This window comes from Microcebus murinus, chromosome 23 (assembly GCF_040939455.1).
Source record: "Microcebus murinus isolate Inina chromosome 23, M.murinus_Inina_mat1.0, whole genome shotgun sequence".
Classification (NCBI taxonomy): Eukaryota; Metazoa; Chordata; class Mammalia; order Primates; family Cheirogaleidae; genus Microcebus; species Microcebus murinus.
The window spans coordinates 14,702,770-14,725,739 of NC_134126.1; the positions used below are offsets into that span (position 1 = coordinate 14,702,770).

General features: G+C 48.5%; 2 protein-coding genes across 3 annotated transcripts; both read left to right on the top strand.

Annotated features, from left to right (window-relative positions):
- The first annotated feature begins 4,277 nt into the window (after nt 1-4,277).
- On the top strand, nt 4,278-5,341 carry LOC105854957 (transmembrane epididymal protein 1A-like). Its single transcript, XM_075997019.1, has one exon. The coding sequence runs from the start codon at nt 4,408-4,410 to the stop codon at nt 5,311-5,313; it is 906 nt and encodes a 301-aa protein (XP_075853134.1). The 5' UTR covers nt 4,278-4,407; the 3' UTR covers nt 5,314-5,341.
- A 7,572-nt stretch (nt 5,342-12,913) lies between these two features.
- GLUL (glutamate-ammonia ligase) lies at nt 12,914-22,556 on the top strand. 2 transcript variants are annotated; one of them, XM_012735585.3, is made up of 7 exons: nt 12,914-13,060; nt 15,900-16,078; nt 17,382-17,543; nt 19,061-19,207; nt 19,561-19,688; nt 19,903-20,102; nt 20,694-22,556. In XM_012735585.3, the coding sequence occupies exons 2-7, from the start codon at nt 15,913-15,915 to the stop codon at nt 21,010-21,012; spliced, it is 1,122 nt and encodes a 373-aa protein (XP_012591039.1). In that variant the 5' UTR covers nt 12,914-13,060; nt 15,900-15,912; the 3' UTR covers nt 21,013-22,556. The 2 variants fall into 2 exon arrangements, with proteins under 2 accessions (XP_012591039.1, XP_012591032.1); XM_012735578.3 differs by lacking the exon at nt 12,914-13,060 and adding an exon at nt 13,650-14,379.
- Nucleotides 22,557-22,970: the final 414 nt, after the last annotated feature.

Consider the following 22,970-nt stretch of genomic DNA (forward strand, 5'->3'; position numbering starts at 1 on the left):
CCCAGACTCCCTAACAGCTGGGACTACAGGCACGCTCCACATTGCCTGGCTAATTTTTTCTATATATTTTTAGTTGGCCAATTAATTTCTTTGTATTTTTTTAGTAGAGACGGGGTCTCGCTCTTGCTCAGGCTGGTCTCAAACTCCTGACCTTGAGCGATCCTCCCACCTCAGCCTCCCAGAGTGCTAGAATTACAGGCGTGAGGAGGTATAAAGCTCACATATTTTGAAGAGGACAATTATGAGCCGGTATGCCAGGAGAAATCAAGGATGTATGTCCTTTTAAACTGATAAATTAGAATGTTTTTATCCATCTCTTATAAGCCTTGTTTTGGTAAGTCAGTGATTGACCCCAAGGCTGGGAACCCTTACTTGAAATAAGATGACAGTTTGGGAGCACAGACAGATGAGTTGTCTCTGCCATTGTGCTGACTGCCACAGATCCACTGTCTGTCTGTACCTCTCAGGCCTCCAGCCTTCTGGCCTTCTCCCCTGGGATGTATTTAGCCTTGCAGCAAGGTGAGCTGCACTTGTTAATGATTGTGAAGATGCCCCCTCTATTTAGAAAGGAGTTATTAATTTAACTTTTGGAAAGCAGCATACTAAGATCTCACAGTCATTAAGAAGTTTATAGTGTTGCTCTCTAGACGCTATTTCCGACAAAGCTTCTACCTCTTCAATGAAAGGTTTTTTCACTAAAACTTTAAAATATGTATTTCCCTCAACATGTCATTGTATACTGTCCAAAACTGGCCAATGCAATATGGTAGCTATTAATGACATGTGGGTATTAACCACTGTTATATGGCTTGTCTCAATTGAGATGTGCTGTAGGTGTAAAATACATACTAAGTCTACATGAAATATATAATTTACAATATTTCATAATTCTTATATTAATTCCATGTGAAAATAACATTTTGGATGCATTGAATTAAATATTACTATATTACTACATTAAAATTAATTTCACTTAATGTGGCTAATTGGAAAAGTTAAATCACATATGTGGCATTATGTTTCTATGGGACCGAGGTAGCGTAAATAGTACTCTAATGTGCATGTGTGTGTGTGCATGTGTGTGTGTGTGTGTGTGTGTGTACAAGTGTAGAGCTATTGCACCCTCAACTAAATTGCAAGTTCTCTGAGGGTAAGCACTCTATCATACACTTCTTTCCAGGCCTTGAGGCACTCAGCAGGATCCATGGCAGGTAGGAAATTCAAGTTGACTGGGCTCCCGATGACCTTGCTCACTCTGGCTTGCATGATGCCAGACAAGTGGCAGTGGCTATGCCTAGGGCCCTTGGGAATTTGCAGTAATGGTGGGGCACATCTGGGGAAGTTTGGCCGTGGAGCAGCCAGGCCATGAAGGACCTCCGTGGGCTGCCATGGTCAAGCTGATATTTCCCCATGAAACACTTTTCCAGGTCCTCCATGTCCCCAGACTGGAGCTGTCTGCCACTTCTGCTAATCATTCACCATCTTTGGCTTCTTGCTCAACTGCTTGTGGGCTGTGGCAGGTTTGGGATGGGCGATTCCTATCTTCAAAGCCCTGGCATCAGGATGTTCATGTTTCAATGAACAACATGTGCCCTGATGTCCAGCCAAGGCGGGGGCCTGAACACCCCCCAGGGACCGCAAGTGGGCTCCATGTCCTACATCCGTGCCACATTCCACCCCCACTGCTGTGGGGTTGGTGCTGCTGTTCTCCCTCCTCTCCTGGCCACAGCTGCCAGGAACGGCTGTGGAAATGAGGGTGGGAGCCGGACTAAGCTCTGCCGCCCCCCTCTCACGTGGACCACAGTTCCGAGGCACCAGAAACAAAATTAAGAGCGACCAAATGCAGCTCTTCTTGAGGCAGGCAGGCCACGGACCCTCTGGCCTGGCCCTGCTGATACCCAGGAGAGCGATGGACACTGTGCTTCTCCCACAGCAAATCCAAGATCCAAGGAGGGTCCCTGATTCTTTTCAGCAGTGTCACTCTCTGTTTGCCCTTTGAATTTCCTGCCTCTGAGCATTCAGCTCCACGGTGCCTTTCAGGTATTTTGATATTTCACCAAAAGGCAGAAAGGGACAGGACACAAACATGCTCACTCTGTATAGCAATATCCTTGCCTTTGTAATTTCACTTTCCAGAAAATTAAGTCCAACAATCACTTTTTTACATACAGGTAGATTGGATTCAGCAAATCAACAGAGAACTAGGACTAGACTCTAGATTCTGACTTCCAGTCGATGTATTTTCTACTTCCTCATGGCATCTTAAGACTGTGTCTCTACACCTCACCGGTGGCAACTGTCACCTCCCTCCATCCAGCCTGTGAGATTACAGATGATTTTTAATGTTCTTTTTTGCTTGTATGGTCTACATGGGATTTTTCTACAATGACTATGCATGAATTGCCTGAAAAGCCTAAAATTTAAAATTACATAAGCATAGTAGATTCCTTCAGAAAGCAGAATTAAGCTTGCTGTTTCTAACTTGCCTTGACACTCAACTCCCCAACTCCACTAAATCTCCCAATAACAAGAAGTGATCTGAAATACTATCATCCTCAAGGGCAGAGAAAGTTGTTTAATTTTGCTGGCATTGAGTGGGCTTGAGAAACAGCGGGTATTTGGACGGGAGTGGGGGCTCAGAGGCAGTGTTGAGCCTAGGGTGTCAGCTCTCCTCCTCCCCACTGGGGGCGCTGTCAGCACACCAGAGCTGCCTCTCTGCCCCACCGCACTGCTTGTAGAATGAGCTCAGAGGACTGTGCAGAAGACTGAAGTCACCAAGGCTCCCGTGCTGAGGAACTTCCTCCTCTCCCCTCGGCACACCCATCAGCTGCAGAGAAACTCCTACTCCGGGTTCCCTCTGCAGTATGCCCAGAGCCATCTGTGTGCCCGGGGATGTCTCACACTCCCTGTACCTTCTCACCAGCGTCCCCTCTGCCTTATGCTCACCTTGCTGGTCTCAATCCCTAGAACTCTGTCTGGCCAGGTGCAGGGGACACTCATTAAGTGAATAGTTGGGATGTGAAGCTGCTGGGCTCTTTCACATGAAAATACAAATGTCCAATACCAGCTCACTGGAGTTCGCCCTCTCAATGGTGTCTACGTTTTAAGGACTAGAGCTTAATTCCCTGCATCACTTAGGGGTGGATCATGGAATCAGAGTGATACAGAATGAGTGATACGGGATATAAATTTCTCATAGAAAGATCTTACACATTTGTGGGATCAAGTGACCTACCCTAAGTTAGGCTATGGCTCTGTGCAATAGCAGTATGGGGGTTCTGGGGTCATTGTAGGTCAATGCAGCGGCAGTCAGGAAGAAACATATTACATGAAGTAGGGAAGAGTAGGCACAAACTGAAATTACCAGCACAAACTGGGGCCCGTGTCTCCCTCTGCCCACCTCATTCCTCAATGGCAGGCAGCCTGTAGAAGAAGCTGGTGCCCTTCCCACCGAGAGGGGCTGGGGCCTGTAAGCCTGGCCACCGCTCACTGCCAGGGTGAGTGGGCAGATCCAAGGTAGAGCACGAGCCACAGTGGGCCTGGCACCCCATACTGCCACAGGGTACCTGGTGGCTGCTTCGCTTCCACCTTCAGATTCCCGCGAACATTCCACGTGTAGCCAAGCCTAACTGGGACCCAGGTAGGGAGGGCAACTCCGGGAAACAAGGTTCTAGCTTAGTCCCACTGACACGCTACAAAATCACCACAGCCCCTGAAATCAATATCCAAACGCGGCTTTTCACATTCATCTTCTGGCCAGTAGAGATTCTGAAGTGGTGATGGTGGAGATGTGACAGGGTAAGGGCAGGGGTGAAGGCAGCTTTCTTGGTGGCCTTCATGATGTGTCTATCAAAGAAAAATTGAAAAAGCCTGATAGGTGCTCAATATGTATTACATGGCCACGGATCCAAATGTTCAGGATTATGTATCTGTACGTCACAACTGAATCAAAGTTGTGACCGAGAGGTGCTATGGGGCACTCAAGAATTTACAAGTGGCAATGTTTTCTCTGGACACCATGGTAACCCACTCCATTTGTCTCTCCTCTCCTCTGATCACTGTGCTGGACAGGAAGAAGGAAGCAGCGGGGGATAGGGGACAAATGTGACCAGAAGCACCCCAAGGGCCGGAAGAGGATCCCTGAAAACTGTTTATCTACCTCCTTTTTGGCAGAAGCCAGTTCGTTCCCAGTGTACCAGATGGATTTGAATAATAAAGCCATATTCCACCATGTGTGTAGGCTTTTCTAGAGAAACACTTCCTCTCTGTGGGGTAACAGTAGGTGGGGTGAGATGATAAAAGTACGTGGCAGGCAGTTCTTTCCAAACCCAGAATTTGAAGTGGCCCTAGGTGCAGCCTTGCCTGAATCTTGAGCTTTTCTCCTTCTTTAGACAGATCTGCAGTTCAATGGGAACCTTTGTAGGTCATGTCTATCCAGGGCTTTTTGTGTTCCTATATGGACTGTATCAGGCAACAGTGGTCTCCAAAGCTGTAATATTCAATGACTCTCTTCTGTATCCTTTGTACCCTACCAGGAATAAGGGAAGATGGGCCAGGATATGGAATATATGCTATGGAGGTTTACTGAAGATGGCGGCTGGCTCCCTCTTGATGGTTTATGAGATCAGCTGCATTAAAGGAGGCCTAACACTGATGAACAAGGCTGTGCCGCCAAGGTTTATGTACCCCAAAGAGTGGCAGCACCTCACCATGTTCATGCTCCTCACCGTCAATGGCTGTGTAGACATCATAAGCAGGCACGTTCTCCCTCAGAGGCATGTGGTCCTGGAAAAAGGAGCCCTGGTCCTGAGCTTCTACGAGCTCCTCCTGCTGATGGTGTCACATGTTAAGGACTCAGAAGGGGTGGAGCTGCAAGTCCACTCTCTGCTCATCTTGGTGGTGTTCCTGCTGGCGCTGGTGCTGACCGCACAGCTGTGGGCTCCCGGCACGTTTCAGCTCTGGGTGATGGAGACCTTTCTGTTTCTGACAATGGGCTCCTGGCTGATGCAGGCGGGCTTTATTCTATTCAGACCCATCTCCGGCTACCCCTGGCAAGACGATGACATCAGTGACATCATGTTTGTCACCACCTTCTTCTGCTGGCATTTGATGATCAATGCCTCATGCCTCTTGGGAATCTATGGCTTCTCCTATTTTTGGCATTGTTGTTACAGTCCCAACTTGAAGTTGATGACATCCAAAGAGGCTCCACAGCACACAAGCACTCCAGGACCCCTCTACAAGTTGCTGCAGGAAGAGGAGCACTCAGAGAAAGATGAGCAGGCTCTCCTCCTTTCACAGAGCTCCCCCTGAGACAGGGCCTACGATCCCCATACCTAGGGCGCCCCATCTTCCCCAGAGAAGGTAATGGCCCTAAGGAAGGCAGTTGGTCCCCACCTGCTGGTGCATTTCCTGTTCCTGACTCTAACTGCTGAGGAGTTGAGAAGGTGCCCGAGAAAGAGCGGCTGACTGGATTTGGGGGGAGGGAGGGAAGAGGACCAGAGGTATAGATTAACGTGCAAGAAAGGCATGGGAGGAAACAATGGAAGAGAAGGAAGGGCTTTTGAAGGGGAAGAACAGAGTCAAGCAGTCATGCTGCCACCAGCTGCTTCTGCAGGCACAAGGGATTGCCTTCACCTGAGGGAATAAAGATTTCTCACAATTCAAAACTGAAACCATTCAAGTCTCATCCTGATAAAGAAAAGTGGATATTTTTATGTGCTCACCAAAGTGGTGCCACCATGTAGAAGGAGCATAACAAAATTTATAGTTAATTTGTGCACGTTGAAATTATGCTGTTTTTGTATCCCCTTCTCCCAACTTTTAAGGATGGACTTCATTTCAATTTTACATATATAAATATGTGAGGCTTTTCATATACCTTAATAACAGCAAATTTGCATAACTTAAATATTTATAGAATTCAAATGGTCAGTACTTTCCCAACTTCACATTTTATTACTCTCACTCTAGGCAAAGCATACCTTTTTCACCATCCCCATCCTTGTGCATGCAATTTTTTTAGATCCTATCCTTGGGTCTTTGCAAAAGTCTCCCTTGCCTGTCCCAGAAAGCTATCCTACAATCCCATTTTCACCATGTTATTAGATACCCAGTATAGAACCCACCTCTCCCTCCACCCTCCTGAGTATCCCCAAGGCGGCCTTCTCCAAGAACTCTTATCTACTCCTCTGTTTTGGAACACTTAGGAACTTATATTAAATCTGCCCTATTATTTTGCCCATACCGGTGACACATTTTGCTTTGTGCTGTTTCTGAAATCATTTCCCTTAGAAAGATTTTTCCTCACCAACTAATGCGTAGGCTCCTAAAGGGTAAAGAGTTTGCCATATCCAAGTTACACAGTTTCCTACGTGTGCTGCCACTGTGTGCCCTAGTCGATGCTTAATAAAGGCTTCTTTGCTTCTAGAATCTCTCCTTGCCTCTGTTTCTTCTAAATGTGTTGCCCGACAGGTCAGAGGTTTTGTGAGCCCCTGGGCAACACCACCAGTCCTAAACACTGAGTCATCTTCCTTAGTAATAGGTCCACTCTCTTCCTCGTTCTTGGCTATAATAAAAATTCAGTAACTTGGTTCTGAATTGTTTACTCTGTGATTATTTTTTAATCCTCACAAGTGTTTCTAGAAGGAACCTGCAGGAAACTGGGACTCCAGCATGTTGACTTGCCTGAGTGTCACTGCTGATTCGAGGCAAGACAGGAATTTAAGTGCAGGTGCCTCTGACTGAAGCCCGTGACTGTGTCCTCCCGGCCATAGTGACTTTGCTACTGGCAACACTGAAGGGAGTGACCCTCAAAATGAAATTAAAAAAAAAAAGAAAAAAGAAAACAAAGCCAGCCAGAAGGCCCAGGTGGAGCAAACAGCACAGTGTAATGATACCCATGCCCCCTACAGGGTGTGTTCATGCTACACCTTCTGCCCCTATCCCAACCCCGACCCTCCTAGCGGGTGAGAACCTGGCAGACCCTAAACTTCTGGCTCTGCCTTACATTTCTGGGCTCAGATCCAAGCGCGGGCTGAGGATCAGACTTGTTTGTGACCAGTTCTGCTGATCCTCGCCACTTCCCGTTTACTCTTGGTTCCTAGACTCTTTTCGGCGACTTTCCTTTGGCAGCTTTCCCTTTCTTGTCCCCTCTCTTACACACTGATGGCAGGTGATGAAAAAGCACAAACACGTAGCTGCCCAATTCCAGTCATTTGAAGCCTAATTTTATAATGATAAACCTCTAGTAATCAAGCGACAGCCCCAACATCATAGCTCTCAAATATCCAGTGCAGGCAACGAACTTGTATGTTATCAACGTACTATATTTAGGATGTAACAGAATGGCCCTCCACATCAAAGCCAGTCAAGAAAAAAACCTCCCAAACACTTAAGGTTTCAGGGGGAGTTTGTAATTTTCACAAAATTCCACCAGAGGGCACTATGCTCACATCGCCCTGGCCAAGCCTCTCGCTCTCCAATCCCAGTAAACAAGTCTCTCAACAACCGGTTTAAAAGAAGTGGGGGAGGGGAGAGATGGGCAGGAAAAATACAGAAGCAGACAAGTATTGCCCAAGCATCCAGAAAAGGTCCCCTAAGGCTGTTTGTGTCCCGTTAAAATTTGGCATGTGAACGTGAAATAAACAGGGATTCCAAATCAACTAATAGGATTGGAGGGGTGAGGGAGGAAGAGCTGTGGACCTACTTGAGGATTTGTTCGGGGGGAAAAGTAGTATTAACTAGAGGACACACTCTGATCCAGATAATTTTTTAGTCAGAAGACTAAAGTCCCTAAACTTTGTAATTAGCTTCAATAATGTTCCAATCAATCTAGAGAGCAAAGGTAGATCTGTATATGCATTGAGAATAAAGAACAAACATATCTACTAAAAGCCCAGATTCAGCAAACAATGAAACAAGGGACAGTTTATTAGATATGCAAAACGATCTCCAAACAGTCCTTCAAAGAGAACCTGCCTTACAGCATTGTTGTTCTGGTAATTTAGTTAATTCACAAAGAAAATATATATTGAATGTCAGCTCTACAGAAGTCGATGGGTGAGCCTGATGGGTGAGCCCTTACGTGGGATTCAGAGGAAAGCTGGTTGGCCCTGCACTCTGTACTGTCCTCGGTGGCCATTGTAGACATTTTAGTATTTTAGAGGTGGTGGCCCAGGAACACATCACCCACAGACTGAGGAGACAGAGGAAGGGGAACAGAAAAGCATTCTCAAAGGGATGGCACTTTGGAAGCACATTAGGCTGTAAAATACTGTCCTAACATGGCTTTGGCCAGTTAATACAAGTTATCTAGGTCTCATCTTCTAGAATGATGTGAGGACCTAATTTTAGAATTGTGTGGCTTTAATTTTCTTATTTTCACATGTTGTTGGCTAAATGAACTTGATTCTTCCCAACCTTCCAAGTAGTTTCATATTCCCGACAAGATTTGGGGTACACCTCAAACAGGCCCAACCCTTCAATCATAACACACACCTTGGGAAATAGGGTGTTCCCACATTTGAATGCTATCAGCAGGCATTCAGCAGAACCCAAATCAGGCTGTAAGAGATATGACTGAGACTTGAACTTCCAATTTTTTTCTCCTGAGGTGAAAAATATCAATCAAAGAATATGAAGAGCAATTCCTCCATGCTCAGTGTTAGTTACTGAAGTATAACCTACGCTAACTGTATAGAGTGGAATTTCAAAGCTTGGCCAACCACAGCTTCTCCCCAAAATATGATTTAAGAATAGGCTGTGCGTGGTGGCTCAAGCCTGTAATCCCAGCTAGCACTCTGGGAGGCCGAGGCGGGTGGATTGCTCAAGGTCAGGAGTTCGAAACCAGCCTGAGCAAGAGCGAGACCCCGCCTCTACTAAAAATAGAAATTAATTGGTCAACTAAAAATAAATATACAAAAAATTAGCCAGGCATGGTGGCACATGCCTGTAGTCCCAGCTACTCCGGAGGCTGAGGCAGGAGGATTGCTTGAGCCCAGGAGTTTGAGGTTGCTGTGAGCCAGGCTGATGCCACGGTAATCGCTCTAGCCTGTGCAACAAAGTGAGACTCTGTCTCAAAAACAAACAAACAACAACAAAAAAAAAACAAACAAAAAAAGAATAATGCCATCAACACAGGTGGGAGGGAGGAAAAAAAGAAAAAAAATAATACCATCAATTTCCGGAGTTGCTGCTTTTCTTCTTCTTTCTTTTCTTTTGTTTTAGTTTAGGATTCTACTATGGTCTATTCTTTAGGTAAAAACTGGTGTTGGTTTATTAAATAATAATAACAAAAAGATAGTTCACAATTCTGGGTTGGGTCTCAGTTTTATCTCCTTAGCATGATTTAAAGGTTTCATTGGATGCCTGTTGAAATCATTTCTATATAAGAAAAATTCCATTTCCTCAACAGCATGTTAGGGTTGAAGGTTTGGGTCTGTTTGAGCTCTACTCTAAAATTTGTATCTAATGAGTGTAAGACAATCAGATAGGCCCTCTCAGATCACCAGGTTAAGGACTTCCCACCTGCAGAGTGAGAATGGATTGTTTAAAAGAGAGAGAAAGCATTGTGAGGAGAACTCACAGGTATAGCCCACCTAAGACAAGATGGGACTATATTGATACATCTTGCTCAGGCTATTTCTGGAAATCTGGAACAAAATCTTTACCTGTAATATTGCTCTCCCACTCCGCCCACCCCTTGGACATAGCAACGCAAAGAGAGAAAAACCTGACTTCAAAGCACATGCAATAGAAGCCCCTGTCCACTTTAAAACTGAGTGTACCTAGAGACAGGAAAGTTCATGGGTTCAAGCACTCTAACGCTCTTTTTATAGTGGGAGTGGAGAATGGGGGTGGGTGGCAATTTAGAGAAGACAGGGAATGAGAACAAAGGACAGCAGACACAGCGAAGTCAAACTGGATGAAAAGAGGCTGTTCTACTTGTAACTTCTCTAAAACGACAATCTGGGTTTCTAGGGGCGAACCAGTTAAAGGACTTTCTTCTGCTTTTTCTTCCCTCATATATGCTTAAGCTTCCCTGCTCAGTCCTTGGATTTATCTGGGTCCCCAAGTAAATGTGGGGCTGACCGAGGAGGATAAGGCCTCTTGCTCACTCCCGAAAGAGTCTGTGGTCACGCATTGCATTCCTAACCCTTACAAAGCGTGCCCCTGGTCACATGAACGGATCAAAGCGAATCTATTTCCATTCTCAGAAAAGCAGCTCAAAGCACATATTCTCTTGATGGTGCCGCTGTCATTTTTGTGTGGTCAACAAACATCACGTATTGAACACTTACCCTGGACACGATTGGGGGATCGGGAGATAAATAAACCGCTCAAGGAGGTCAAGATACCTAGCAAGGGAAGCAAGTACTCAAAGGGCAGAAATACCATAAGCTTAAAAACTGAGTTTGTGCCTCACTCTTCCACTTTCTATTACGCTTGCCATCCCTGTCGCAGGCGCCCGTGGTGAGAGCAGTAGAAGGCTCCGGTTTATGCTTTGATAGTTTGGCATCTGGAAATTAGTATCTTTTAAAACAAAAACATAATTGTTCTCTTCTATTCCCCCTCTTCAACCATTTAAACTTAAGATTTTGCAGAAAGAAATGAAGCCAACTCACTCTGTTACCAGGCCTAAGCCCATTTTCATAAAACTAGTGGTGGAGCATTATTAACACTGAGTCAGAAAGTTGCACTGAATGAGTTGGTATGGGAAAAGAATACAATCTCTTCAGATTATCTTGGCCTATAATAGCTATAATTACTGTTTTCTAAATATTTACTACCTTTCAGATACTACCCTAATCTTTTTTGCATCTGCTATCACAATTAATCCTTTTATTAAAAGGTAGCTATTATTATCCTTATTGTATAGGCACAGAAACTAAGGCTTCGGCCGGGCGTGGTGGCTCACGCCTATAATCCTAGCACTCTGGGAGGCCGAGGCGGGAGGATTGCTGGAGGTCAGGAATTCGAGACCAGTCTGAGCGAGACCCTGCCTCTACTAAAAATAGAAAGAAATTAATTGGCCAACTAATAATTACAGAGAGAAAAAATTAGCCGGGCATGGTGGCGCATGCCTGTAGTCCCAGCTACTCGGGAGGCTGAGGCAGCAGGATTGCTTGAGCCCAGGAGTTTGAGGTTGCTGTGAGCTAGGCTGACACCATGGCACTCACTCTAGCCTGGGCAACAAAGTGAGACTCTGTCTCAAAAAAAAAAAAAAAAGAAACTAAGGCTTCATGTGGCTAAGTAAATTGGCCAACACAAAGCTGATAAGAGGTAAAATTGGGAATTGAACCTTGGTTTGTCTGGCCTGAAGCCCTGCCTTTAACCACCACGTTATAATGCTTCAACGTGCAGCACTGTAATTTAACAAGGAATCTGCAAGGCACCTTACCCAGTCAAATGTCACCAGTCAGAAACACACCAAAACCCCCATTCGAGGTGAATGCTGCATCTGTCATTTGAAAGCACTACAGTGTTAGTCACTCTTAAAGGAAAGCGATGTTGACCAAGGAAGCCAAGTTATGTGTGTGGTCACAGGCAACATTTCTTTCCCATATTTGCGGTACAAAACATAACCAGAAGAACAAACTTCTTCCCTTTCTCTTCCAATTGCACTGAAAGCATGAATTCTTAGTCTTCAAACAGAAAAACCTCAGTCTCAAAGACTTGGGCTTCTGAAAGATGCAATAAAGAAAGGCTAGACACCATCAGGTGGATTTCAGGCACTAAAAATAGAATGATCAAGTAATAGCACTGATAGCTACATATATATGTGTGTGGGGGGTGTGTGTGTATCTATTTATGTTGTATCTCTTTATATACACATAATTATTGTGCATCTGTTGGCAAACACCCATTTCAAGATTGTGTTCAAATATACATTTTCCCAACCATCACAGCAAGGCTGAGAGAAGAAAGAGGTTTTCTAGTTTTCCAGACTAAAAATAAGCCACACTTAAAAGGCAAAACCAGAGAGAATTCTCGAGGAACCCCGGGCTTCTAAGGGAGTATGCCAAGACTTCAGCTTTCCTTTCAGCCGCCCATGGGGCACAGTTTGCACCCACAACCTCGCATCTGGGGGGCGGCTCCAAGGTCATGCTTTGATGGCCGCTTTATTTTGCAGATGAGCAAACTTGGCCCGGAGAGTCCGAAAGACTTGCCTAAGGTCTGTCACCCGCGATATCAGAGAGGTCTCCAGATTCTGTTTCTACCGCCCTCCAGAATCCTGTCTGTGGAATTAGAGAAACACAGCACTCTGATTTAAAATGTGAAGTCGAAGAGTTCTGTTCACTTCCCCAGACCCACTGCGCGGGCCGGGGAGGGGGCTCTCCCAGGCTTGGGGAACCGAGGCCCGTCTCCCGAGCGGCCGCCGCCCCGGCCCGGGCCAGCCCCCGCGCCCCGCGCTCCCCTTCCAACTAACCCCGAGCGCGCGGGGCAAGCGCGGGGAGGGGGGCTTTCTCACGACAAAAGGCAAAATTCGCTTTCCCTGCTTCCAGAATTGCACAGGGAGCTCTCCCTGCAAAACCATTCGCCGTGAAGGCGGCAGGGGCGCTTTTCTGGGAGCCTCGGGACCTCGGGCTGGGGGACCGCGGGGACGCCACCAGGGGGGTGGGCGGCAGGCGGCAGGCGGAGGCTTCCCTTCCCCGCAGGAACTCGGCCCTCCGCGCGCAGCCAGCGCACCCTCCTGCGCCTCCCCTCCCCCTCCCCCTCCAACCCCCCTCCGCGCCCGGCCCCTCCCCCACGCCCCTTTCTCTTTCTTTCTCTGCCAGACGCGCCCGCCCCCACCCCGGCGGCGCCCGCACGACTCTGCGCCCAATGGCCGCGGGGCCCGGGAGCGCATCAGCCGATCGGCCCGGGCTCCCGGCCGCTGGGAGCCAATCAGGGCGCCGGGGGCGGCCCCGGGCCGCGGATAAAGGGTGCGGGCAGGAGGCGGCCCTGCAGAGCCGAGGATGGGAGAAGCGTGGGGCGTCTGAGCAGCACACCGGCCTCCTCGCCTCTCTCCGCGCCTCGCTCTCGCGGCCCGCCCGCTCGCCGCCTGCTCGCCGACCAGGTAAGCGCCTGGCTCGCCCGACAGCGCCCAGTGGCCCGCGCCCCTCCCGAGCTGCGGCGCCCTGCCTCTCTTTCGGCTCGGTTCGGCCACCCCCCAACCGCGGTCCCCAGGTCTACACTTCGGCCTCCTGGGCCCGGGCCCGGGTCGGGCACGCTCGCGCTTCCCGCGTGCTTGGCCGCCCGGGGTCTCTGCCGTCCCCGTGGGCCCCGGCGGGCGCGCCGCCGCCAGGCTCCGGGAGGCGGGCGGAGTTGTTTTGATCTTTTCGCCACTCGCTGCCCTGAGCGCCGCCCCTGGAGGCCGCCCGACGCCCTGGGCTCGCGGTGGCTTTGGCGCCGAGGGTGGAGTGGCTGCGTCGTCCCCGGCGGGAGCGCACGCGGGACGCTTGGTGGGCTCGAGCCCCGCGCGCCCTTCCTCCGCGGCGGCGCGGCTTGGGGAGTCGTCGGGGTACTGGCCACCTCTTAGGCGCCTGGGTTGAAGCGAGTAGCCGTGGGCGTCGTTGGCGCGCCCGGCTCCGGCCGGGGGTCCCGGCGCCTGCCAGTGTGACCGAACAATGGGGAGCCCGGCCGCGGCGTGGCCGCCAGGGGAGAGGCCGGGCCGCGCCGAGGCAGTAGCCGCGCGCGGCCCTCCCGCGGCCCCCACTCCCCGCCCCACCCCGGCCCTGGGCGGCAGGGAATGGCCCCCTCGGCGAGGCCCTGAGATCCGGGCCCGAGGGGCGGGGCGCCGACTTTCGGGCAATTTCCGCGGGAAGGGGCTGATCTCAAAGTGGATTATCCCAACTGCCCCGGGGGCGGGAAGCGGGGATCCTCCCCCAGCCGCAAATCCACGAAGAAAGCAACGCACGAAGATGAAGAGGACGAGGAGGAGTCACGGTCCCCGGGGTCCCCCTCCAGCTGCTTCGGTTTCGTCGCCTACTCGGTGAACCCCGGGGATAAACCGCGATTCAAGATAAAGACCTCCACCTACCAGCCTGCGGGTTGCTGCCACTCCCATTTCGACCGCCCTCTGTCCCCCTCCCCGTCGCCCTCGCCCCGCAAGCTCCGGTGCTTGGACCAGCGCGAGTCCGAACCGGAGGAGTGGCGCGAGCCCCAGCTGGAGGAGAGGCGACAGCCCCAGCTGGAGGAGAGGCGACAGTCCCAGCAGGAGGAGAGGCGACAGTCCCAGCTGGAGGAGAGGCGACAGTCCCAGCAGGAGGAGAGGCGACAGTCCCAGCAGGAGGAGCGGCGACAGTCCCAGCAGGAGGAGAGGCGCGAACGCCACTCTAAAAAGAGGAGGGCTAGAGAGGGCAACCCCAACGCGACGTTTGACTTTGCGTTGCTGCGGTGAGTGAGGGCCAGGGCCAGGGCGGACCGCCCCGGAGCCGGTGGCGGCTGCAGACACGGCCAGAAAGTTCCTTCCGAGTCCATCCCCCCGCGTAAACTTGGCGCTGCGGAGTGGCGGTGCGGCCGATGCGGTGCACCAGGCTGCCGGCGCCCGGCTGCCCTCGGGAAAGGAGCAGGAGACCCGGAACTGCGGCTGGGGAGAGTGTGGCTTGATGTTGGGGGTGCGACAGGTTGGAGAGGAAAGCCGGAGGTTGGGTGGGGGCGGGAGCGGACCGAGGCTTTGGTCCTTTAATAGGACTTGACAGGGGAGGTTCTCCTCTTCCCCAGGGCAGGGTGAGGCCGGCGGAGGGTAAAGCAGTTATGTTTTCAGCTGGGCAAACATGGATGGTTGCCCGTAGAAACTTTGCCTCTGTACTTGGAGTCGTCGGAGGAGAACAATGTGTTCCCTTTCCAGCCACCCCGGACCACAGAGGGAGGGCGGAGAGGGAGAACGTTTCCTCTTGTGTTGAGGCTTGTGTGCTCACCAGTTTCTCTTTCAGAGGCTCTGTGGTAGTGGCTGGCAGTTTTTAGCATGCCTCAGCTTTTGAAATCCCAGATGTTTTTGATTTAGAAGTGGGAATGTCTTAATTACTTGAAAAGTTCTCTAGCGGAATCTCAGAATATTGTCATTCTCACACTGAAATCTAAGCCTATCTTAAGTGAGAATTTTGCATCAGACCAATGAAAATTATGGCAGGATGCACGTTAAAATCTGACTTATCAGCTGGTTTTTTGTTTGTTTTTTTTGCCATCCTGGTGATGGTAAGGTGCAGTTCTTTTTAGGAAGCTCCAGCTTTTAAAGTCTTGTAACCGTGTTTCATCCTCAAATCGAAATGTTTGGGGGGTGGGGTGGGGTGGGGTGGGGTGGGGTGCGGAGGGGAGGGGAGGGAGTAGGTCTCCATTAAGACCACAACTAAGATGAAAGGCAAAGAGAAAACTCTAAACAGAAACCGTAGCAGCCAAGCCTTTCTGTGGCTGGATTTTACTTGTGTTGGGAGAAGGTATGTTTTGTAAACTTCCTATTTCTGAACTTTTGTGTAATAGCTTAGTACTAAATTAATTAATTAAAAAACCAAAAAATACAGAGCTGAGTGTTCAGAAGTAGGACTGCTGGGATGTGCAGGAGCTGTGGAACTTCAGTCTCTGAGCTCAGGATGCAAAGAGCCTCAAGAGTTACTCCCAAGGGCTTGATCTTTGATTTAGCAGGCATCTGCTTTAATTGCATCAAAAGGTGGTTTTTACGGCCTGTTCTTAGAAGGAGATGTGTGTGTGTGTGTAATATAAAACTTCAATCTCTCTAAAATCAGAGCGAATAACTATTATTGCAACTTTAGGTGTGTTGACTTCCGAAGAGCAAGAGCTCACCGCTCCCACTTGGCTCTTCCCTTCGATTGTCCCTCTTGCGCCATTCCTCCAGGGAACCGGTCCTCCAGGGGACTGTTCGGAGTGGATGTTAATAATGTTACTATATTTCTCCCCAGAACAACTTCCACCATGGCCACCTCAGCAAGTTCCCAGTTGAACAAAGGCATCAAGCAGGTGTACATGTCCCTGCCTCAGGGCGAGAAAGTGCAGGCCATGTACATCTGGATCGACGGGACCGGAGAAGGGCTGCGCTGCAAGACCCGGACCCTGGACTCGGAGCCCAAGAGTGTGGAAGGTGAGCCCGCCACGTGGGAGGGGAGGGGAGCAGCCTGAGGGTGGGCGCCACTGGATTAGGCCTCTTTATTTTGCCGGTAAAGCTTTTCTAAGGCAGGGCTTTTCGGACTTCACATTCAGTCGACGTTAAGCCCCTACACTGCCTCAAAGCCTGGCAACAATGGAGCCCTTTATTAAAATGGAATCTTGCCTGTAAGCCAGTGTATTGAAGAAAAGCTAAGTCTGGGGTGTGGAACGTTGGGAGGATTCTCGGAGACTTTGCTGACTTAGCCATCTCTGCTTAGCTAAAGCTCCCTCAGGAACCCACTTTGAGAACTGCTGTAGCCTGCATATGCCATCTAGTTTATAGAATTTTTGAAAACTCTGTGTAATACTCATGTCACTGGGTTTCTAGATGCAAGACAAATGTTCTAAAGTGGTTTCCAAATGGGACTGGTTTTTAGTTATTGCCACTCTTGGAAATTCTTAAACTGTCTGATTGCTCATCCTTCCAGGAGCTGCTACTATACTATAGTTGTGACCTTTGTTTTTCAGTCCAGAACAAGCCGTAACTATCCATCCCCTTTCTGGAGAGAGCCTGGAGGGAAATATTGCCTCCTACCTAACTTAGGATAGCTTACTTTTCTGATAATGTTCACGTTTGGGTGAATGAATGAATGATAATAGAAAGCCCGTATGGTATACTGGCTACGTGGCAGGTACTGGGCATGCAAGGTGAGTCTGGTCTGCCTTCAGAGAACTCAGTGAGCAGTAGAGACAAACCAACCTTGAAAACACATCAGGAGAAATGGATAGGTGGTAGGGGTACATTCTTGCATAAGTCATCCTGCTAGTTGTCAGTTTCCCCTGTAAAATAAGGACACAGCTTGAGCTAGAACAGTGCATGGACACAGCGGGAGAATGAGAGAAGGAAGCAATGCAGATGGCCTAGTGGAAGGATCAGAATCTTCCCCATCTCAGTATTTTAAATGCTGACTTGCCAGTAGTGATAACAAAATGCCTCAGTTTGTCTCTTGGCCTACAGTAGACGTATTTAGGGAGGAAATGTCCTTAGATTCTTGGGACTGTTCTTTTAAGGAAATGATGCAATGGTCTTACTCAGAACTCAGATAGGAAGGACTGAACTGTAGGATTAGGTACAGACTTCAAGGTTTACATAGTAATAATGGCATTTATGCCTTACGAACTTCCTAGAAAAGAGAAAGTAGATCTTTAAAGATGGAAAGGTGAGTGAGAGACTGGCTGGCTTTGCATTGCCTGGGAAACTTCTGTACATTTTTAATTTCCCTTCTTTTTTACCCCAGAGTTGCCCGAGTGGAATTTTGATGGCTCTAGTACTTTACAGTCTGAAGGCTCCAACAGTGACATGTATCTCATGCCTGCTGCCATGTTTCGGGACCCCTTCCGCAAGGACCCCAACAAGCTGGTGTTCTGTGAAGTTTTCAAGTACAATCGAAAGCCTGCAGGTGTGTATAGGACGGTAGGGATGCTCCCACTTCATTCCATGAGTGCTGTGGAGGGGAGGGAAAAGACGTTTTGAAACCAGTATTGGGAAGGCTAAGCTATTTCAGAACTGTTTTTAGAATCTAGCGGATTAGGTATCCACCTCTCTACCTTGAACAGTATGGCCCATCCTCCTCTGGTCTCCTCCATTGGTTGCATGAAATGACATTGGATTCTTATAAATCTGTGTGCTGGTGGAGTCTTCACTGACAGTCTTCTTGCCTGTGGGTTTAAGAACCTAAATTCTGGAGCCTGAATGTTGGGTTTGAATCCTGGATCTGCTGCTTAACTACCTACAAATTTGGGCAAAATATTTATTCTCATACATCCACTTTCTTGATTTTTAAAATGGGGAAAATAAAACCCATCTCATAAACATAAAGTTTGAATGAGTTCAATATGTGCAAATCATTTGGAACAGTTATACATCAAATACTGGTTGCCTTTTCATTCCAGACAACTTACTTTGTTTTTCTTTATCCACTGACTATAAAGCGTGAGCATCTTGGTTCACTGTCACATTTGCCCTGAGACTTGCAGTAACAGCACAAAGTACCACGGGAGCCCTGGCATATCTGTTCCCAGTTTTCAGCCAGTCATCTTTTTAAATCCAGCTGAAGTCTCTCGCTACACGGCCAGTGAGATTTAGTGAATTTGGACCTTTGTTTTGAGGGGAGTGTCATCGTGGTGTAAAGGGCATGGGCCCTGAGGGGCCAACGTGACCGCGGGGTGTCCTGGCTCTGCCGCTTGCCCCATACCCTGGGCGCGTTACCTAACATGACATTTCTGAGCCTCGTGTTCTCGTCCGCAAAAATGTAGACTTCTAATACCCACCTCAATGTTGTTGCAAGGACTCTGTTGAGTGTTTTATTTATTAAATATAAAGGTCTTAAAATGGTTCCTGGAACATAATGAAGCAGTCACTTGTCTGTTTTAAAGTTCCTTTCTAGCTTGGAATTGTTTCCAGTTGAGCTCATCTCAGTTTTCTTCTGTACCAGCCAGTGCTATATAACTTGGCACTTAATGTCACCTGGAATGCAAACCCTCTAATGGACAGATGAGTCCCAGTAAAAATTAGATTTGGCTGTAAGTGCCTGAGAAACAAGGGAAAGGTCTGACAGCTAGAAGCAGCTGCCCTGTGGATAGAGGGTTAAGAGCCTGGCATTTGGTGCTGGGAGGAGGCCAGCCTGCAGATAAGGTGAACACTTGCTCTGTGCCGAATCCTCTCCCATGTGACTTGGTTGTAACTGAGTTTAATTATAACTGATGTCTTTCAGAGTTTCCCCTATAAATGTATAACAGCAGCTTCTCCCGTTTTTCCAACTTAACAGTGATGGGACACAGAAAGGTTTATGCTGGGTCAGTTCAGCCTATAACACACCTCAGCCATGCGGAATCTTGGGATATTTTCCCATCAGCATTGTGATTCAGCATGTGTCCTTAGGTTCCCAATGGCATGTTGACTTGTGTTTTCCTTTAGAGACCAACTTGAGGCACACCTGTAAACGGATAATGGACATGGTGAGCAACCAGCACCCCTGGTTTGGAATGGAGCAGGAATATACTCTCATGGGGACAGATGGGCACCCCTTCGGCTGGCCTTCCAACGGCTTCCCTGGGCCCCAGGGTAAGTCTCCTTGCAAGAGGTAAAACTACTCCTCTCCAAGTGTTTAACTGTCCAGAGATGGGAGTAACTCTTTCTGAATCGAGACGCTGAGACTGGCTGAAATGACATAACAGCTCTCACGCTATCCAAATCCAGAAATGGAAGTAGATGTGTACAGTAAGGACTGAGAGGGGGAACCTTGTTCTCCACTGAAGCAGTGGGGAAGAGCAGCCCCCAGCATTCTCCACCCTCCGATGGAGCTGCAGGCAGGGATGTGACTCCAGCGAGTGTTAGGGGCCTTCTAGAAATTTCTGACGTTGGGATTTTTGGATTTCCTGACTCTTGCCATTTTGTCTTCATGCTTCTTTCTACAGGTCCGTATTACTGCGGTGTGGGAGCAGACAGAGCCTATGGCAGGGACATCGTGGAGGCTCATTACCGAGCCTGCTTGTATGCCGGAGTCAAGATCGCGGGGACTAATGCCGAGGTCATGCCTGCCCAGGTAAGCAGCTCTTGCCCATCCTTCCCTGCTTCTGGAAGAAGGGCAGGTAGGCAGGTGAGGACTGGCTAGCAAGGCCTGCTGTGATACAGCTCCAACCCAGAACCTGAGAATGGATTAGAGTAGAGGCGAGAGAGAAGACAGCAGGTTTAGGAGCTTCTGAGTTGGGGTGAGCACTTGGCTTTGTTTTAAAGACCAACCTTGCCATTCTTTCTAGTGGGAATTCCAAATTGGACCCTGTGAAGGAATCAGCATGGGAGATCATCTCTGGGTGGCTCGTTTCATCTTGCATCGTGTGTGTGAAGACTTTGGAGTGATAGCAACCTTTGACCCTAAGCCCATTCCTGGGAACTGGAATGGGGCAGGCTGCCACACCAACTTCAGCACCAAGGCCATGCGGGAGGAGAATGGTCTGAAGTGAGTGCCTTCTGCTGGGGCCAGCTTTATTCTCCAGTGACAGAAAGCTTGGGGAGAAAGTTACCAGACTCTGAGCAGTGTCTCCTTTGCAAGATGACTCGCCAAACCTTTGTATCAGGGATGAGTAAGCTGGACTTCTCAGTCTAGACAAACCCCTCAGCTCTTGACACTTGACCTCAAAAATTTTCTAATCCTATCATTTTGTTCCCATTTGAAAAGTCCCAAGTCTACTCTAGCATAGAGTTAACACCATCTATGGTGATATAGGGAGAAGTGGGCAAATCGATTCATGCCTTTGAAAGTGTAACTAAATTAGTAACAGTACAGGCATGTGGACAGTCTTAATGCTTATGAGTGAGAGAAAGTTTCAGGTGATTAGGATCTTTTTATTCAACTCCTGCCTCTCCCTTGCTTGTCAGGCGCTATCCTGAGCGCTAGGACTCCCGGGTAACAAGGCAGAGTTGCCGCCGTCGTGGAATATTTGTTCTCCTGGGGCCGTGTTTGGTGAATTTAGGGCCATACCTGCTCCTGCCCTGAAGGGCATGTTTCCCTGTGACAAGGCCAGACCCTCATCTTTTCTTTTTCCTCTAGGTACATTGAGGAGGCCATCGAGAGACTGAGCAAGCGGCACCAGTACCACATCCGCGCCTACGATCCCAAGGGGGGCCTGGACAATGCCCGGCGCCTAACTGGATTCCACGAAACCTCCAACATCAACGACTTTTCTGCTGGCGTCGCCAACCGTAGCGCCAGCATCCGCATTCCCCGGACTGTCGGCCAGGAGAAGAAGGGCTACTTTGAAGACCGTCGTCCCTCTGCCAACTGCGACCCCTTTTCGGTGACAGAAGCCCTCATCCGCACATGTCTTCTCAATGAAACTGGCGACGAGCCCTTCCAGTACAAAAACTAAGTGGACTAGACTTGCAGCTGTTGAGCCCCCCTCCTCCTCCCTCCCACTCCAAATCTCCCCCCTCTCCCTGTTGTCCCAGTTGTAACTCAAAGGGTGGAATATCAAGGTCTTTTTTTATTCCTTGTGCCCAGTTAATCTTGCTTTCTTTGGCTAAGATAGAGGGGTCAAGTTCTTAATCTCTTTGCACCCACCCTCCTTTTTTCCCTATCACTGAAGCTTTCTAGCGCGGTAGTGGGCGGGGTGGGAGGGACGTAACCACTGCTTCCATTTAATGGGTGTGCTTGTCCAGTAGGCATAGCTATCCAGACGGAGCACGCTCGCAGGAGAGGGAGGAGTTTTTCTTTGAGGTAGTCAAAAGTGGAAGGCTTGGCTTACTACTCCTCCAGGTCAGAACTTTCCTTCTTGGTGGAAAAGTTTAAGTTTCTTAGAACCAGCATTCTAGAAACAGTGGGAAGTGGGACAGAAAGTAGGGATTAGGGATCAGGGAGGAATACGCCCTCGGTCTCCTCTTGCCTGGGGCTAAATGCCCTCCCCTCAACACAGAGCTGAGTAAACCGATGGGCAGCCCTACCTTAAAAGAAGAAATGGTTCTTATTGCTTGGTCCTCCTTTATAACACAAAGCAGAGTAGTATTTTTATATTTAAATGTAAAAACAAAAAAATTATATATATGGGGGTGTGGATTATGTGTGTTTTTTTCTAAAGATGAAAACCATCCGGGTCACAGGGAGCCAAAGTAAAGCAAACAGTCTGGTTTAGAGATGAGTGTCTCCTTTTGAGAGGAGGTAGGGGAAGGGGTCCTTGGAAAGTTGGTGATTTTGGGGTTAATTCCCTGTTACCACTTTAAGGGTTTCTCTGCCCTGCCCACCCTCCAGAGGAAGAGGTGTGGGTGCTGCTCAGTTGACAGGTGGCCACAGGTTAACTAGCAGTCACTAGCAGTCCCCAGGGCTCTGTTATAAAAGACACATACACTTGTCCACACACGGGTTTAGAAATGAGTTGGCTGGTCAACTTGAGCATGTTACTGACAGAGGGGATATTGGGGTTATTTTCTGGTGGGAATAGCATGTCACTAAAGCAGGCCTTTTGATATATTAAAAAAAATTTTTTAAAGCAAAATAGAAGTTTTAGAGTTTAATCAGATTTGTAGGATTTCTAAGTAATTTTACGTAATTGCTTATTTGCTTCAACTATGTCTTTCCACCTCTGCTCTTGGAGGAGAGGGAGACAGGGCTGTTGGCAAAACCTGTGATTTTTGTATCCTGGTGTCTTCTCCCAGTGCAAAATATTCCTTTCCTTTGTTAAGATGCTGAGGAGTCATTTTTTCGTTTATAATAAAAACCTCACCTTCATCCCCAAATTTCCCCTCCTGTTCTGTGGTGGGTTTGTGTTGGCAGCAGGCCAGCTGTGGTTTTTCTCTTGCCATGATGACTTATGATTGCCACGTACAGTATGTTCAGAGTTAGATAACACCTCATTGTAAACAAACTGTAACTGCCCAGAGCAGCACTTATAAATCAGCCTAACATTTATAAGATCTCTTATGACTTGTTTCTTTGTGGTTCTTTTAAATCCCAATGTGCCATTTCATTCCTTTATATCCTACCCAACAGGGTGGAGGGGGCGGGAGTTTACTTTGTTTTAAGAGGCAAAATAAGCTGAAGTTGATCTGCTTTTCGAGTTTTTAAAACTCTGGAGTCATGTTGCCGACAAGCTCTTTGCTATACCTCTCTAGCTTGGGCATTTGAGATTTCTGGGATTGTTTCTTCATCTAGACTCAGATCACACAATATTGATATTTTCTAGCCCCTATAGAGTTTTGTAGCAAGGAACAGCCCCTGCCCCTCCTCTCCCTGTGCTCTTGAGTTTGGCTTTGACCTACCATGCTATAACACTGTCTTGAACACACCTGGCTTAGTATAACAGCCTAAACCAGGGGTCCTCAAATTTTTTAAACA

Coding starts and splice junctions, on each gene's coding strand:
- LOC105854957 (XM_075997019.1), top strand. CDS start 4,408: ATGGGAACCTTTGTAGGTCATGTCTATCCAGGGCTTTTTGTGTTCCTA.
- GLUL (XM_012735585.3), top strand. CDS start 15,913: ATGGCCACCTCAGCAAGTTCCCAGTTGAACAAAGGCATCAAGCAGGTG. Junction 16,079..17,381: donor GGAGCCCAAGAGTGTGGAAG/GTGAGCCCGCCA, acceptor TTTTTACCCCAG/AGTTGCCCGAGTGGAATTTT. Junction 19,689..19,902: donor CCGAGGTCATGCCTGCCCAG/GTAAGCAGCTCT, acceptor CATTCTTTCTAG/TGGGAATTCCAAATTGGACC.